The sequence below is a fragment of the Dermacentor variabilis genome, chromosome 5, assembly GCF_050947875.1.
Source record: "Dermacentor variabilis isolate Ectoservices chromosome 5, ASM5094787v1, whole genome shotgun sequence".
Lineage (NCBI taxonomy): Eukaryota > Metazoa > Arthropoda > Arachnida > Ixodida > Ixodidae > Dermacentor > Dermacentor variabilis.
In genome coordinates, this window is record NC_134572.1 from 32,522,566 (window position 1) to 32,538,919 (window position 16,354).

Genomic DNA, 16,354 nt, shown 5'->3' on the forward strand with positions numbered 1-16,354 from the left:
ACACGATATTTGTACGTTTACAATTCCAGTGAATGTATAAAACGGCGACACCGTGCTTGTGTCCATGTTAAACTTTAATGAGTAGAACTTGACTAAAGCCTTATTCGTGGTTACAATACTTAAGACAACATACATGGGAACGTTCCATGAAATATGATGACGTGCTGTTTCTTTTTTCTTGCAGAAATATCTGCTCAGCCTAGTGAAGCCGAACTACGACCGCCTCACGTGGAACGAGGAGGAAGGGGAATCCATTTTGACGACGTGAGACTTGCTTCCGCTTATTTCCTCTCTGCTAAGAGGCCTGCGCTGGACCTCTGCGGCGTCAGTCAATGCCAGAATATTTATAACTCTAGAGTTGTTTTGTTTTTCTTACCACGGGAACCAGTGCCGTACGCAAATTACCACAGTACGCACGAGGTGCGATTTTTTCCCGTTTTACTGGATCAGCCTCACCTGACATAATTTCGCGATTTGGTTTCGCGTAGTGGCACAGCGCATTGTACCACCTATGATTCATGTCAAATGCTTGAGACCCACGCGTTTGTTGGAAGCACAACTCGACTCTACTCTTGCAGCCTCACATGGAAGTGTCAGCGGCTCGTTATTCTTTATTTTTATTTTCTTGCCTCTATTGTTTAAGTAAATGTTATGTACTACCAATGTCAGGATTTTCAAAGACCCAGTCAAGCAGCTCGAGCAGCTTTTAGTCATGAAGACCATCCAGATCTTCCCAGAAAAAAAAATGGTTTGGATTTAAACTTGAATAAATGCATTTAATAAATTCTGAATGAAGCTAACATTGAACCAGCTTGCCCAGTTTGTAAAGCCAACGCTTCCGGTCGAATTCAAGGCGAAATTTCAAGGCAACGTTTTCTTTCGCATCCTTTCCCCACTGCTTTGCTCACTTCCGTCATGATCGCTTAAAAATCACCTCAGCAATTCAATGGTGACAATTCAGCCCATCTCTATTATTAACCCGTACCTGAGAGTGAAACGCAGGGGTTTCGACTTGTGTCTACGTCATTTCCGCTTCCGCAGGTTCCTTCGCACTGAGATGTACGCAACAGCGTGCACACTGGGCCACGAGGACTGTGTCAAGGAAGCTCTCAACTACTTCCGCACTTGGAGAGACAGCAAGGCGGAGAAAAGCCCGTGAGTGGCGGTGTTCTTGCGCCGACTTAATTCCTTTTCTGCGCGATAACTGTTTTCACGGCTATTGTTCGGTTGATCGATCAAGCTTGATTGAATTGATTGATTTGTGAGTGCCGAAGTTACAACTTGATTACGGAGTGCATTATTGTGTGAGGGGATTACAGTCGAGACTGGGTATAAGCAACACTGACATTACGAATAGTTTTATACAACGATATAAACTATTCAGGATCTGGTTATCGATGTCTAGTTGCAGTTAGCCTTCTGGTGTCTTAACAAAACCGAAAATGGAATTACTGTGAACATCATCTGCCCGGTGTTCTAATAAGTGTCCGAGTAGCAACAGATAAACGTGACAGGTATATGAACGCAGATAAACGTGATCCTTTTTTGAACGCAGATAAATGTAACGTTCATAGACACGTTGGGATTACGTAACACTTCATCGCAATTTACGGGAGCATTTTTTTTTTGCTCTCTTTCTAATGCCTCTGTTGATTTTTCTTGCCACCGCAGCATCAAACCCAACTTCCGTTCGTTTGTGTACTGCACGGCCATCGAAAACGGTAACTACGACGACTGGCTGTTCATGTGGGACATGTACAACAAGACCTCTGTGGCGTCGGAGAAAGTGAAGCAGCTGCAAAGCTTGGCCTGTTCCAGGGAACCATGGGTCCTCAACAGGTGAGCACCTTCTGCCAACACTGGCGTGTTCCATGGGCGCCGTCACACCCGCACGTCGCGCTGCGCACCGAAACCCTGCGGTGGTTGCCGCAACTGAGGAAATCTTGCCCAAATTACTTGGCAGTTGTAGTACTTAGCTACGGTTCTCCGCTCAAACATTTCTTATGCAGTCCAACAATTCCGCATGTTTCCCGCACTTTGCTAATTTCGGAAACAACTACGGAATCGATATGTCATGTTCGCAATCATCATTACTACCACCACCACATTTGAGTCTTGCATTTTACTCTAACGAGCAATTGGATCTTCATCGATACCATGAGAATAGTACCGATAAATATGGAATTATTGAAATCCATACAGACACGTTTTAATATAGGTATACGGGTGTTTGCCATAGCTAGGTTCTTTGAGCGCCTATACGTACAAGAAGGTGCAATCATCTTGTGCTATCACGGTGACCTTTATAATACACACATGTTATTATTTAAAGGTAACAGCTACGATGCTAACTAACGGTAATAACTGTGATGATCTTGATGTTCTGTTTGTTTTCTCGAGGCTATAGGTAACATCGATCGGAACAAAAGTTACAGTAGCAATACGTAACTGCAGTGACAGATGCACGTGAAAATGTGCGCGCCCATAAAGGTTACCACAATAATAATAAAGTAGGCTGTACACTGCTGTGCTGCACAACTACACAGAACAACGTACTTTGTAGAGATATGGAGCTGGGGCACCGTCACAAATAATAATAATAATAATAATAATAATAATAATAATAATAATAATAATAATAATAATAATAATAATAATAATAATAATTACTTTGCCAATTTGCACTGTTTACCGTTTTTAAAATAATCCCCTGCCAACCGCAGCTATCCAGGAAAATAAAGCTATCCGGGTTACGAAAGCGCACAACAGAGAAGCAGTATAAGGCTCTACACAATCACGCGGCGACAACGAAAGGCATGTCCTAAGGACAAAGGCCATGGTTCTGCGTCCTTTGATCGGCATTCGTCTTCGCGCCGCAGGCAGCTTTATGAGCACGAAGCAATCGGCGCCGCGCAAAGAATTCTCCGTAGTCTGCAGTTGACACGATTGCACCGCGGTACCGACTGTGGAAAATTGGGTCATCTGCAGGCTTACGCACGCCTCGCTATTGACACAAAGCTCGCCCCATTTTTCCTTCCGATGAAACCTTAGTTAAAAATAGCACGACGGAGGTAAGCTGCGAAATGCAGTCAGAAGAAGGCCCCGGCAGCATTTGCTTCTCGGCGAGGTGTCGGAAACAACAGCCGCCTTGGCTTGCCGGAGGCTATAGTGTCCCCTGAGAAAACTCGGCGCGTTCCTTTGAACGCGCTTCAGCTCGCTCGCCCATCGTTCACGTATAGTGGAAGTTTAAGAAAACTCTGCCCGTATAGTGTATCCTCCTTTACTGCCCCTTTCTGGCCGTTTCCTAGGAAACACAAGGACGGAACACCGAAGGTCCAAAAGTTAAACAGAACGGGCATTTAAGGCCGGAAGCTGACTTTTGTTTCACTGAAGAGAACAAAAGCAGCGAAACCTCGAAGAAAGCTCGAAGCATCGAAACCTGGAAGGGCATTTTAGAGGGAGTTGTTCTGCAAACGACATTTTTGCTTTCCCACAAATTAACGTGCAGGTAATCAGGCTAACAAAGTCGGGATGCGACACGCACGGCCTTTATTCCTCACCTAGACGAATCTATAGGGTAACAACTGAGAGCATGGGATGCATCTCGGAGTTGAAGGTGCCTCCTTCTTACGCAACGGTGATTTTTTTTTTTTTTTTGCCCTGCACGTCTTGCCTGCAAGTTTCCCCCGAATGTCAGTTCGAATCAACAGGCTGGCATGCTTTTGAGTTACAGAAAAGACATAGCTATATGACAGAGCTATATATATCAAGACAGAGCTATATATTAGACAGAGCTATATATATATAAAAGACAGAGCTATATATATCAAGGGCAGAGGTTAGGGTACGAGGTGCTCTTGGCGTTAGATTCAATCGCTGGAGGCGCGTTCCTTATAGGATTAAGCTTCCTAACTAAAACGTTATGCGAGCACTGCTCGCGCAGTACCCGTATGCTCTCGGATCACTTTGGAGATGATTTCATTTTTGTGCGAGCGTGATGTCATGCACTTGTATGACTATCAATGACTCTGCAGTGCTTCGATAACATGCACTGAACTGGATATACCGGAGACCGATCCATCGAGAACACAGCCCCAATATAGCCAATATACAAACTACAACACAAGATGAGATCTGAGGTTTGACCACATCCTGTCTGGTCGGGTATAGTAAGTTCATGTCAAGAAGCCGAAATGTCTAGTATTTATTAACAACAGTTTCGCGGCGGGCGTCTCTCTTTTTTTCTTGACAGCATAATGTGCGCAGTGAGCGACTCTAACAATGACCGTGTCTTTTCTCTCCCGTCGCAGTTTCCTGATGAAGACAATCACGCCCGACTCCGGCGTTCGCCGGCAGGACGGCGCGGCGGTCATCAGCGCAGTCGCTTCCACTGTCTTCGGCCGCAGCCTCCTCTTCAACTTCCTGCTCGAGAACTGGGAAGCCATCTACAAGACGTACGTGAAGCACGAAATTACACGCATTCGGGTGAACGCGGTGGGACATAGAGTCCAAACGAAATGCACAGCAATTTATGAAACACACATCATATTGTCACCATCATCACTTCGTGGCAAAACACAATGTATGAGCAACAAAAAAGCCTAGTATGTTACCTTTTTTTTACGCAAGGATGTTTCACACACACAATAAGATGATCACGTGTGTTCACATGTGCACTGCGTGATGTGAACGCTGGTGCCAGTGGCATTGAAGGCTCGTGTGATTGTTCATTGTGCGGCTTGGCCGTCTGCATTGAGTGGATAAGGTTTGTTTTGTTGTATTTATTTATTTATTTATTTATTTATTTATTTATTTATTATTCTCAAGGCCAAAGGCATTAAATAGAGGAGGGAGTTGCAGCAAATGAGAAAAAGAAACAAATATAAGCAGTTAGAGCGTTTAAGTATACAAAGCCTTCTGATTATATAGTTTTAGCTAGGGTTTACAACGTCATGATAAATTAGTCGCAAACTAAGATAGTAAAGTGATCAATACAAATGCACTTTTTTTACAACCATACAGTAAATAAAAAAATGCTTCCATTACACAATGTTAGCTAAGGCTGCTTGAAATCTTTGGTTATCGTAAATGGATACAACTTCACCAGGAAGATGGTTCGATTCCATAGATGACCGAAGGAAAAATGACTGCAAAGAAGTTTTAGTGTGGCATGATTCGAGACCAGACCTTATAACGGTGATCGATTCGAGGTGATACTCATTGGGGCTGAGAAGTGAGATCGTTTAGGAGTGTTGAATGATGGTATAGTTTATGAAAAAGAACTAGACGTGCGATTTTACGACGAGAAGAAAGTGGGGTAAATGCAAGGTTGGTTTTCATGGCAGACACACTGGCTCTCTTGCAATTACGTAAAATGAAACGAACTGAATTATTTTGCACGAATTCTAATGAATAAATTAGTTTGTCACTGACGGGATCCCAAACAGTGCATGCCTATTCTAGTTTCGGACGTATAAGGGTTCATGGATGAAGGGGCGGTTGAAAAATTACGGCGTAGGTAGCCAAGCATGCCGTGAGCATTGCGGATTACGTAGTTGTTATGAACATTCCAAGATAAGTTAGCGGAGATATGTACACCTAGGTATTTATAAGAGTGATCTAACTCCAAGGGAACATTATTTAGTAATATGTATGCATGCTGTTAGTTATTAGGGATACACGCATCACTTTACATTTCCTAACGTTTTGTTCCATTGGCCAATGTTTGCACCAGTTAGCCACACTAACTGCATTAGGTTGAAGGCGGTTAGGATCCTCTGCATTTCACGAAAGATAACACTATCATCAGCAAATAAGTGAACGTTAGGTGATAGTGAGGAAAGAAGGTCGTTAATATAAAGGAGAAACAAGAAGCCCGAGCACTGAACCTTGTGGTACACCGGAGGTTACACTTCGAAGTGGTGAGTTGTGGCCGTTTGCGGTTACAAATTGAGTGCGATTAGATAGGAAGCATTCAATCCACTTCATGATGTTAGTGTCAAGGTTCAGATGACTTAGTGTATAATGTAAAAGTTTATGACAGACTTTATCAAATGCTTTAGCGAAATGTATAAGTATGCATTCTGCAAATGATGAACGATCGAGAATGCGATGCATTTTGAACGTACAGATTGCAGTCTGAGTTTCACTTAAAAGTGTTTTTTTTTCTAAATGTATGCTGAGCTGGTGTGAAAAATGCATCGGATTCAGGAAGTTAACAAAATGTTTGAAAACTATATGTTTAAGCAGTTTACAGAAAGTACTTGAGAGTGAGATGGGGCGATAATTAACTGTTAAATTTGTGTTAACTGATTTATACAATGGAACCACCTTCCTGATTTTCCATTGGCTAGGTTGAGTAGATGTATCGAGTGAGTGATAAAAAAGTTTTGTTAGAATAACAGAACTAAAAAGTCGTAACCAGGTGATAAGTGTTGTTACAGGGAATCAATTAGTTTTGCAACGCCAGCCGTATCAGCGATCACTGGAGGCACAACTACATAAGCGTATTGGCGAGTACGAGGTAGGCGATCATTGTAGGGGACAAAGATTTGCACAAATGAGTCAGGAACGGCGGCAGCGCACTGTTCGTTAAGTATAAGCATGCCCAATGGGTCTTCCATAGTTAGGTGCTCATCACGCAAGGGGTTGATTACAGCCTAAAACTTTTTAACGTTAGACTTTAACATTGATAGAGGTACGTTAGATAGAAGGTTATATTTAGCTTTCTTTAGTACTGTTACGTACGTGTCGAATGCAGACTTATAAGCAGACTAGCGTGTGTCAGTTGGTGAGTGTATTGCGGAGCGGTATAGGCGCCTCTTGCGGTTACATAGGCGCATCAGATAGGTATTTCACCAATGAGCCTCAGAATTGTACGTAATGAAGCGGGATGAAGTGTGCTTTTCTGTTAGTTCTTAAACTCTAGTGGCGAACATGCCCCGATTGTGCTAAAGCGAACGACTTTCCAAATTCAGTAGGGAAGTGTCGAGAAATGCAATTAATTCGTTATTTATGGCGGTAAAGTTAGCGTTTCTGTATGTATAGCTCTTCTAGTTTTATTTGGTTTGGTGCTAAATTATTGAAATTGCAAGTAGGCAGTGATCGCTTATACCAGGTAGGTGTGTTATCTCCAAGATTGTATCAGGGTAGGATGTTAAAACCAGGTCGAGGGTGCTTGCAGCGTTAGAAGCTAGACGTGTACGTTGAGTTACTAGCTGTGGCAACGAAAAAACTGAGCAGAAGTCTAAAAACTCCTTAGCTTGGGCCGAAAAGATACAAAGTGAAGAATATTGATCGTTTCAGGTTATGTTTGGAAAATTAAAATCGCCAAGAAGTAGGATGGGAGATGAATGAAATCGCGTGCGAACAAGGTTAATACTGTCGTGCAGGTCATGGAAAGAGGTAGGTTCCGCAGAGGGTGAGCGATAGCACACGCTTATGATCAATTTTTTGTGACCAAGAGCTACGGAAACCCAGACAGCCTCTCGATCATCGCTCGTACAGACAAGAGAACATGGAATGCCATTTGAAATTTCCAAAAGGACGCCACCTCCTCTGCGCGCAGTACGATCGCAGCGATAAAGACGAAATTGCACAGCACCGTGAAACACTTCTATGTCAGCGAGATGCGCCGGCAACCATGTTTCAGTAAGCGCAATGATTTTTGCAGAACATGTGTCAATTGCAGACGATAAATAATCGTATTTGTTTGAGGTACTTCTAACGTTAGAGCATAAAACTGAAACTTGAGGAAATTTTTTAAAAATGAACCACTGCCCCTCGCGCTTTCCTAGATCGGAGGACGTGGCGGAACAGGACCTGCACGCGTTACGTTATCACTGCGTTGCTTAAGATGTTCAATTTGATCAGAATTGGCGTTATACACATACGATTTTTCGTTCAGGATTAACTTATTATAACACAATTTGAAAGGTTCAGATAAGGCTTGGCTCTTACCGAATGCTATAAGTTTTCTTCGTGCGGTTCGTGTAGCAATTGAAAAATCCTCACTTAGATTGACGTTTTTATGCTTTAATTGGTTGCGCAGAGGCAGTAGTTGACAGGAGCTGACGTCGAGTAATGTTCAGTGTACTCTAACGAGTTGCCCATGGAGCGCGATGATCATAGCGAGTGCTTGCATTGCATCATATAATTCTTTTTTTTTTATTCCTCGCTGCAGCTACTCAGCTGGCGCATTCTCACTTCCTCGTATCTTCGGTTCAGCCAGTGGCTCGATCCATTCACACTTCCAGATGGAGATGGTGAGTGCTTTCCTACATAACAGAACGAGATGACCATGACGTGCACAAATAAGAGAGATATTTTCGTTTAGTCAATTCTTTTGTTGTAAGGGGTAGGTCCTTTTAAGATAACAAATTTCAAAGCTTTAACGATTCGAGCCATACATGTCAATGATATGACATTATTTCACGTCCCTATCGCGCAATGAACGCAGCAATCTTGTGTTAGCCCTAGTTGATGAGGCGTCTTCCACGCAAACGTGGGCGTTTGCTCACGAAATATGTCAGTCGGTGCGTCAGCGAGGACGTATAGAGAGAGGCACTTAAGATGATGTTCACAATAAATCATGCACTCTTTACTTCTTCGTATAATGCGGCTGCCGTTTATCTTTTTTCCCCCGCATTAGCTGAGCGTGTTCTACGAGAAGCACAAGGAGACCGTGTCGGCTGTGGGCCGGACTTACAAGCAGACCGTCGAGAAGGCCGAGTCCAACATCCGCTGGAAGGAGAAGAACTACGCCCGGATACGGGACTGGCTGAACGAAAAAATAAAGTAGCCGCCCGGCCTCACTTAGGCATCCTAGGTTATACCAAATTGATAAACCGAGATGCGCTCTATTTTGTTCTTTTGTTCCTGTACACTGTTTACTTCATTCCTTGTGCCGAATTAACTACACCTAACGGAAGTCCTATGTACATCAGCTGAATTATCCAGTGGAAATTCTTCTGGTTGTGTTTTCGGTTCTGGTTTGCGGTGGACGATCGTGCGGGTTTGAGTAATGTTACGTGACTGGCGCATGTTGTGCTTGAATGTATTGCTTGTCCTCTTCTTTGTTTTGGTTTTTTTCTGTGCGTATGACTGTGTAAATAAGGAGCATTGGTCGCTGCCTAGAGCGCGACGTTGGGATTTTTGTGAGCACTGAAAATATTTTTACCCCATTTTATTTTGATTGACTAAATGCAGTAAGCTGTTATTCAGCTCATTTTTATCGCACTTTATCCAACGTCACGCAGTGTGTGATTTAGGAGGGCTTACCGGGTTCCCTTATACATGTCCAGATAATGAGGGGTCGTATGGGTTCTGAGTGACGTCAGTTATTTCCACATCATTCGCGGTCAGGTACCCTTTGCTGAAACGCTGCTGTAAAGGAACTCGATGGTCGTTGTATTTCTTTGGCGAGATGTGAAGCGTCTGCCTACAGGGCAGTTCCTCCCACGTGCATTTTTGTGTTACGTGACCAGCTGATAGGTGACGGTCACAAGTGACGTATTAGTTGGTCACACCTTGCTGCAGGTGTGACGGTAGCATGATTGTCACTTATAGGCACGTTTTGAGACTTTTGTTTGGAGATTTGGGGTACACTTTTTTCGCACTCTGTGACGTTTATTTAGCAGTGGACTCTGTTCGCGGATATATTTCTTTAGAACAACGAATAAAAACGCCCGAAATATTGAGGTACGCTTTTCACGGCAAAGCTACGAACACGCTATGTGCTTTAGTTGCCGTTTGTCGCAGCGTCTCGAATTTGTGGGTTTCAATGTAGTGATGTTTTCTTTAACAGCTTTGGTATTGATAAGGCGTCTGATACTCCTCTTTTCTTTTTTATGTTCCTCAGACGTGCATGGATATTTTCTTAACTCGCACGCGATATCCAAGTTGCAATGCATGTAACTGCTTTACCAAGCCAGCAATATAAGTTTGCTTAATCTTACGACGACCTTGTACAAAAGTTCTGTAATATAGACCTCCCAAGGCTGGTTCGCGCGTTTTGGCGTCAGTTGTGCGAGCAAGATAATTTGCTGCTAGCGCATGTTTGCGCAGTGTGAAATACACGCAGTGTTAAGTGCTATACTCCGTCGCATAAATGACATCGCCTCTCATTTGTAAATGCCTTGCACGTGATGTAACCGAAGCCATATATACCGAGCACCACGAACGGTTCTCAGTGCGCCGTTCGGGATAAGCCGATTTGCATAACGAGAATTGTTTGCCACTGGTTTTGCTTCTACCAGTGTTTCAGTGGCTACGATCACCTTCGTGCAAGCCATTCATGTAGGTTTCACTCCGCACTCGCTGGTAAACCCTATGTATACTTGTTACTCGGAGTTATTTCGAGTATGCATAATTTCTCAAGTTCCGAAATATTGCGTTGTTTCGAACCCCTGCACATATCACTCTCAAGGATAATTTTGAATGCACGCTGTCGCGATTTACTCTGCTCTTGAATGTACTTTTGTGAAAGACCTGCTATTGATACGTGGCATAGTTGCCTTCGCCAGTGTACGGGCGAGAGATGAAACGAAAGTGAGAGTATGCCTCACTTGCGCGGTTGCTATTTGTCATGTGTATCATCCCACAACATTTTGTCTTGTAAACTTACTGTAAATAAAGAGCGATAAGCGTACAACGTGTCATGCATGGCTTTCCGATTCCAAGTGCCTTTCCCGCTGCGCAGCGCACACTTCTTAAACGCACGTTGACTTGCATCGTGCGCTGCGAATGTCTCACGTGACAAAGCGCGGGCGCGCACAAAGCGGAACATTAGCTGCAGCGTGAACCACTGTCTCTGCGGTTCGCCACGCGCGTGAGATCTGTGATCGCTACAGAGGCTGCTTGCGCCCGGACTGAGGTTGCCCGTTGGGTGAGTTGCAGCATATTATAGGGCTACGGATTAACTTCGAAGCCCAAGGTTTCTTAGCTGACACGAAAGACACGCAGATATGTGTGGCGGCGCGGGTTTCAAAATGTTTCGAACGTTTAGTTCTATTATATTAGAATGCAGTACTTTATATAGATTAAGTTTTCAATTAAGTTCTGGGGTTTTACGTGCCACTCCACGACCTGATCTTGAAGCGCGCAATAGTGGGGGACACCGAATTAATTTTGACCACCTAGGGATTTTTAACGTGCACCCAGTGCATGGTAAACGTGCGCTTTTGCATTTCGTCCCCATTGAAACGCGGCCGCCGGGATCCTTTATAGACGAACAGTCGATTGTGCACATGTATACGATGTCAAAATCCATGACGTCACGGCAGGCTGACTCAGTGCGAAAACTTCCGAGTGGCGTTGCCAGCTTTCTTTCGTTTTTGCGACTTTCTTTCCTTACCAAGCCGCCTGCCGCCGCAAGTGGCCGTCGTCTTACTGCAGAAGCGTAGTTTACCATAACAGTATATCTTAACATCACTGTTTAGTGTCCCCTTCGCGTAGACAGCAGTACACACTCCTGCCTACAGCACTTTCTTTCCTTGTTTCTATCTCTTTTTAATCCTTAACTTTTTGCTTTTTCTATATCTTTCTTCCAGTGCAACGCATCTTTGCATAAGTTGACACGTTGATTCTTTTCGGTGAGTGCTGTGGTGGTTGTCCTGAATGATAGTGATGCATACCCACAATGGGGGATTGGCCATGATTCGGGAGGATAAGAGGAAGCTTTAGCTCCCGCCTAACTCCGACGTGGTCTATTGAAATACATGTAAAACGCAAAAACGTTTTTCTGGGGTAACCCCTTGACCGATTTTAATGAAATTTGTTCCGTGTGAGAGATAAAGGTAGATTCTAGTAACTGCGGCATGCGGGATTTCGATTTAGGGCCTGAATTCTGTGAAAACAACTTTCAGAAATTCGAAAGTTCGAAAATAATAGAACCACAAAGTTTACAAATTAATAGCTCTGCATCAAGAACAGATATCGCAGTTCTGTAAACGGCATCCATTAGATCATTCAAAGAAGACAAATTTTGTTTGTGAATTTATATCTTACGTGAATTTTTTACGTTGTGTACAAGGGTTCTGCAAAAGCTGTATTTCCATATTACTAAAACCTTTAGGATTTATGTGTAACATATCAATTTTGTTCGCATTAGATGTACTATTAAATGCAATTCACAGATTGTGATATCACTTTTCATTGCTGAGTTACAAAGTTAACTTCATAGTTTCGTTTTCCTAAAATTTTTATTTTGCCAATATTTAATAAAAAATTGACGACCTAAATGAAAAATTCGAAATAACAGTGACTAGATTTTAAGTTTTTCTTTTAAATGCAACAAACCTCGCCAAATTTGGTGCAGTGTTTGCCGAGAATAACGAATTCTCCTTTTACGTGTATTTAGATAAGAGCACACGAGCTAAAGCTTCCTCTTAGGAGAAATGAGCAAGAAACGAAGAATTAACCAAAAGTTGGTATTGCCAATTGTAGATAAAAAGTATATAGCGTGCGACAAGAAAAAATTCAACACCAAACGCAGAATTTAAAAAGAAATGTAGCGGGTAATTGAGTGGATTCAGTGAGAAAATTTTGAATTTCCTCGCAAGCATTTCTGTTGCTGAAGCCAAAAATAGAGGCTGCAAAAGACAGAACCACAGGCGCGGTCGATTATATACCAGCACTGCGTTGCACGGTTAGTGGTAATATTTCTCTTACTACAGAGAAACGTCTAGAAGTACAAGAAAAAGGTATATATAGTCTGTCTCGCCACAAAATGAACACAGTGGTGAGGGAACCAGTCCAGACCTGTGTTGATGGAAAATTAGCCATCAACAAAGGTCACAATTAGCCATTAGCCAATTAGTATGCTACAGCGCAGCCTCGTGATGAACACTCCAATTTTTCCTGTCTGGCAAAATTATCTGCCCTAGGGATGTAAAATATGTCGGTAATCCGTGGAGTTAGTCAGCGGAGAGCCTGACAATGCCTGCATGTTGACACGCCTACGAAATCGAGCAGCCGTGACATAAGCAGACAAAGAGCAATATGGAAGAAAAGGGCTGCCTATAGAAGCCTTGGCTAAAGAATCGGCAATTTCACTTAAATATACGACTCCGTGGCTAAGTACTCAAACAAAACGGACGATTCTTAAGTATCTATATAGGTAGCGATGTATGAAACGTCCTTAAAACGCGAGTCACCAGAAGCAGTAAGTGACAACGCAAACTTCGGTGATAATTGCAGCCGATGTAATTGGTGGATTTAATTTGCGTAGAGCAAGCACTACTTTCACAATATCAGCCGAGAAATTGGGTATAAAATCCGACAACTGCAGATAAAAAATCAGTCTAGCTTTGGGAAAGAAATACAAACACCAGACTTGTCTTAATATTGTGAAGCACCTGTTCGTCGGAAGACTCTGTAGATGGTCCTTTAGTAAACCATCTGCAATGCGGTACAGAAATAATTTTGCGCTATTATGAAAAATGTTAATAAATTTAATGTTAATATAGTAACAGCTGTTGGGATTCTGAAGTATGTCACAGACCGCCACGTTCAAGGGTTCTATTAACTGTTGAACGAACGTCATTTGCAGAGTAACACTAAAAAGTCGCCGTTTCGCCGTAAAGGCGAAGTATCTGCCGTATAAACTTGCAAACATTCGTTTACTAACTTAGCAAACATGGTGTCACGTGCGCACAAGTAAACATGAACACATCTCACTCGATGACCGCGCACACTCGTTGGCAAAACGCTGGATTGAGAAAGCGCGGCAGCAGCAGCGAGCGAATTTACCGTCGCACTGCCTCTCACTTCAACGCAACCTAAGCGGCGAGAACACAGCGAACACGAAGCTTCTCAGCGTTCGATGTACTCTGTCCAGTGCATCGCAGCTCGCTTTCAATCTACATACGCGCTGCCGCGCCATAAGCAGCCGCAGCTATCGTAGAACGCCCCTCCGCTCCCCCTGCTGAACTTGCGCGCGACGGAAGACGGTGCGCTTCCACCTCGCTTTTCCTTCCTTGCGCGCGCGAGATTGAGCCATTGTCGGCGCAACCTTGCCCGCTTTCACTCGCACATACAGGCGTCGCATGCTCCCACCACCGGCCAAACAACTCGATAAAACGCAAGCGATCGCGTTTAGGCGACTCCAGACAAACACATACCCACACCCAAAGTACATTAAGAAAATCACAGGGGGCAAGGAAAGCGACCAATGCAGGCTCTGTTCACAAACAGAAACACTCACACACATAATGTGGGAATGCACCTTGCTCCTGTTTTCTCATGCCCCGTCAGCAGCGAGACTGACTGGACAGCCTGGCTCAGTTCCGGGGACGTCGACCGACAGATTGAACTGGTGGACTGGGCGGAGGAGGTCAAGCAGGCCCAGGGCCTTACTTGAGCCCGATTCCTCAGCCACATTCCCCTTTACTGTTCCCCCTTTCAATAAAGTTTACCACCACCATATACCGTCGTCGCGGCGATACCGATACCGTCGTCGATACGATACCACGATACCGTCGTCGCGGCGTACGACGCGCCGCGACGACGGTATCGCGCTTGGACTTTATAAGGAACATCACGGCGATGGCGATGGCAGAAATGCGCCTGGAGTGTCCATATAATTGCTACCGCAATAAAAATAACGCAGGCTGGGCAATAAAAACCGTTTCAGAACGTCTTAGCGGTGACTCATAAATTCTCAAGGATGTTTACACAGTCAAACGGCGGAACCTGTATGAAACGAAAGGAGCTCTCGACTTTAGATAAAAATTAATGCTTGCAATAGTTTTAGAAAGTCCTAGGCATAATCGCGATTCTTCACGTTCCAATTTTGTTGATCCGCAAATCAAGGTATTTTGAGAAATGCATTGACGTTCCAGTTCCTTGTGTGCTCCAATGCATAAAACCACATTTTGTTAACAAATTAACTGGAACGCCAATGCATTTCAATGCAAAGCGCCGCACTATACGCTTTTGTTCTCACGCTTTCGCTATACCCTCCTCCGCCGCTTTCTGCGTCATAGTTCCGCTGCGCCTTCCTCCTCCGCTTTCGCGGATTTCGTTCCCTATTGCGCTCCGAGAGAGAGAGAGAGGCTCTTTATTAGAAACAGAATTTTGCCGGCGCGTATACAGCCGCTGGCATGCTACTCTGTATAGGAATGGGGAGTGGTATTAAAAGATTCCAGAAGAGAGTGGAAGGAAAAAGAGAATAAAAATAAATATGAAATGTGCAAGTGGACCTGACGCTAATATTTACAGGTGACACGGCGGGTAAATTTAGGCTTTTATATATGAAATGTTCAATCTTTAAAGCTTTCCTATTAGACCAATTTCTGACAGGTATTTGAACAATAAATCCAAAACCCGCCGCTGTTTGGAAGGGCCGGGCATTGGACCTAAGATGCTGGGTAATGTTAATGGTCCGCGTTTGTTCTTTCTTCCTTCGCGGTGCTCGTTCGCTCGGTTGCGCCGACGTTCTCCGCAGGAACGGGCGCCTAAAAGCTACGCCCTAAAATCTCAGTGCAGCTTAAAGCATCCCGCGCTTCGTAAGGGTTGTAAACGGCGGTCTCCGCGTGAAATGCAAAACAAAAGAGTTATCCTTATTATCCATAAGTAACTTAAGGGCTGCTGAAAAGCATTCGAAAGAAAAAAATATTCGTATGTACGAAAAGATTCAACGTCAGCCCACTAACTTGACCTTGCTTGAACGTTAAATGAAGTGCTGCAAAAGTCGCTCTGCTCAATAATGCGAAAAGACGCTATACCATGAAGGAGCATTTAAGAAAAAAAAAGTTAAACAAGGAAACAGCGAGAACTGCTAAACACGACCTTAAATAAGTCTGATAGACCAACGGTGGATAGTGTGAATATTTGAAACTTTGGAATAGCGAATCGAATAGTGTCGTATCGAACAGTCATTATTCGTAAATGCGAATATTTTTCGAATACTTTTCGAATACTTTAAAACGCCAACTGTGCCCACTTAAATATAACATTGGAGCAAAAATAGCGCGAATTAAAGGTTATACAGCGATCATTCGCACTCTCTGAAGAGTCATGTGCATGCGAAGAAACTATTTGTTTGCTCCTAATTCACCATTCGCGTTTTAATGCGTAAGCACTCTTTGGCGAGTACCCCAGCAAAATGTCTGTCACGCGAAAAGCGTACTGCCCTGCATCTGCACAAAAATGCGCAATTTGTGAAGTTAGGGCATTTAATTGTTATGATAATGTAAATGTAGATGATTGGTAGCTTTATGAGCGATAAAAAACAATTGAACCCCTACCCCCCCCCCCCCCGAAAAAAAACAAAAGCTGATCAGAGAGAATGTTATCAAAAGCGTGTCCGCAACGCGAAAAGCGTGCACGTTACCCATAGGGACACATAGGGCTC

General features: G+C 43.6%; 1 protein-coding gene across 1 annotated transcript in view; it reads left to right on the forward strand.

Moving 5' to 3' along the window:
- Positions 1 to 10,651, forward strand: part of LOC142582414 (aminopeptidase N-like) — an 85,490-nt gene extending 74,839 nt beyond the window's left edge. The window contains exons 15-20 of the mRNA XM_075692108.1: positions 185 to 264; positions 1,042 to 1,155; positions 1,672 to 1,839; positions 4,311 to 4,454; positions 8,183 to 8,264; positions 8,651 to 10,651. Coding sequence (XP_075548223.1) covers positions 185 to 264; positions 1,042 to 1,155; positions 1,672 to 1,839; positions 4,311 to 4,454; positions 8,183 to 8,264; positions 8,651 to 8,800 — 738 coding nt within the window. The 3' untranslated portion in view covers positions 8,801 to 10,651. The remainder of the gene's footprint in view (positions 1 to 184; positions 265 to 1,041; positions 1,156 to 1,671; positions 1,840 to 4,310; positions 4,455 to 8,182; positions 8,265 to 8,650) is intronic.
- Positions 10,652 to 16,354: the final 5,703 nt, after the last annotated feature.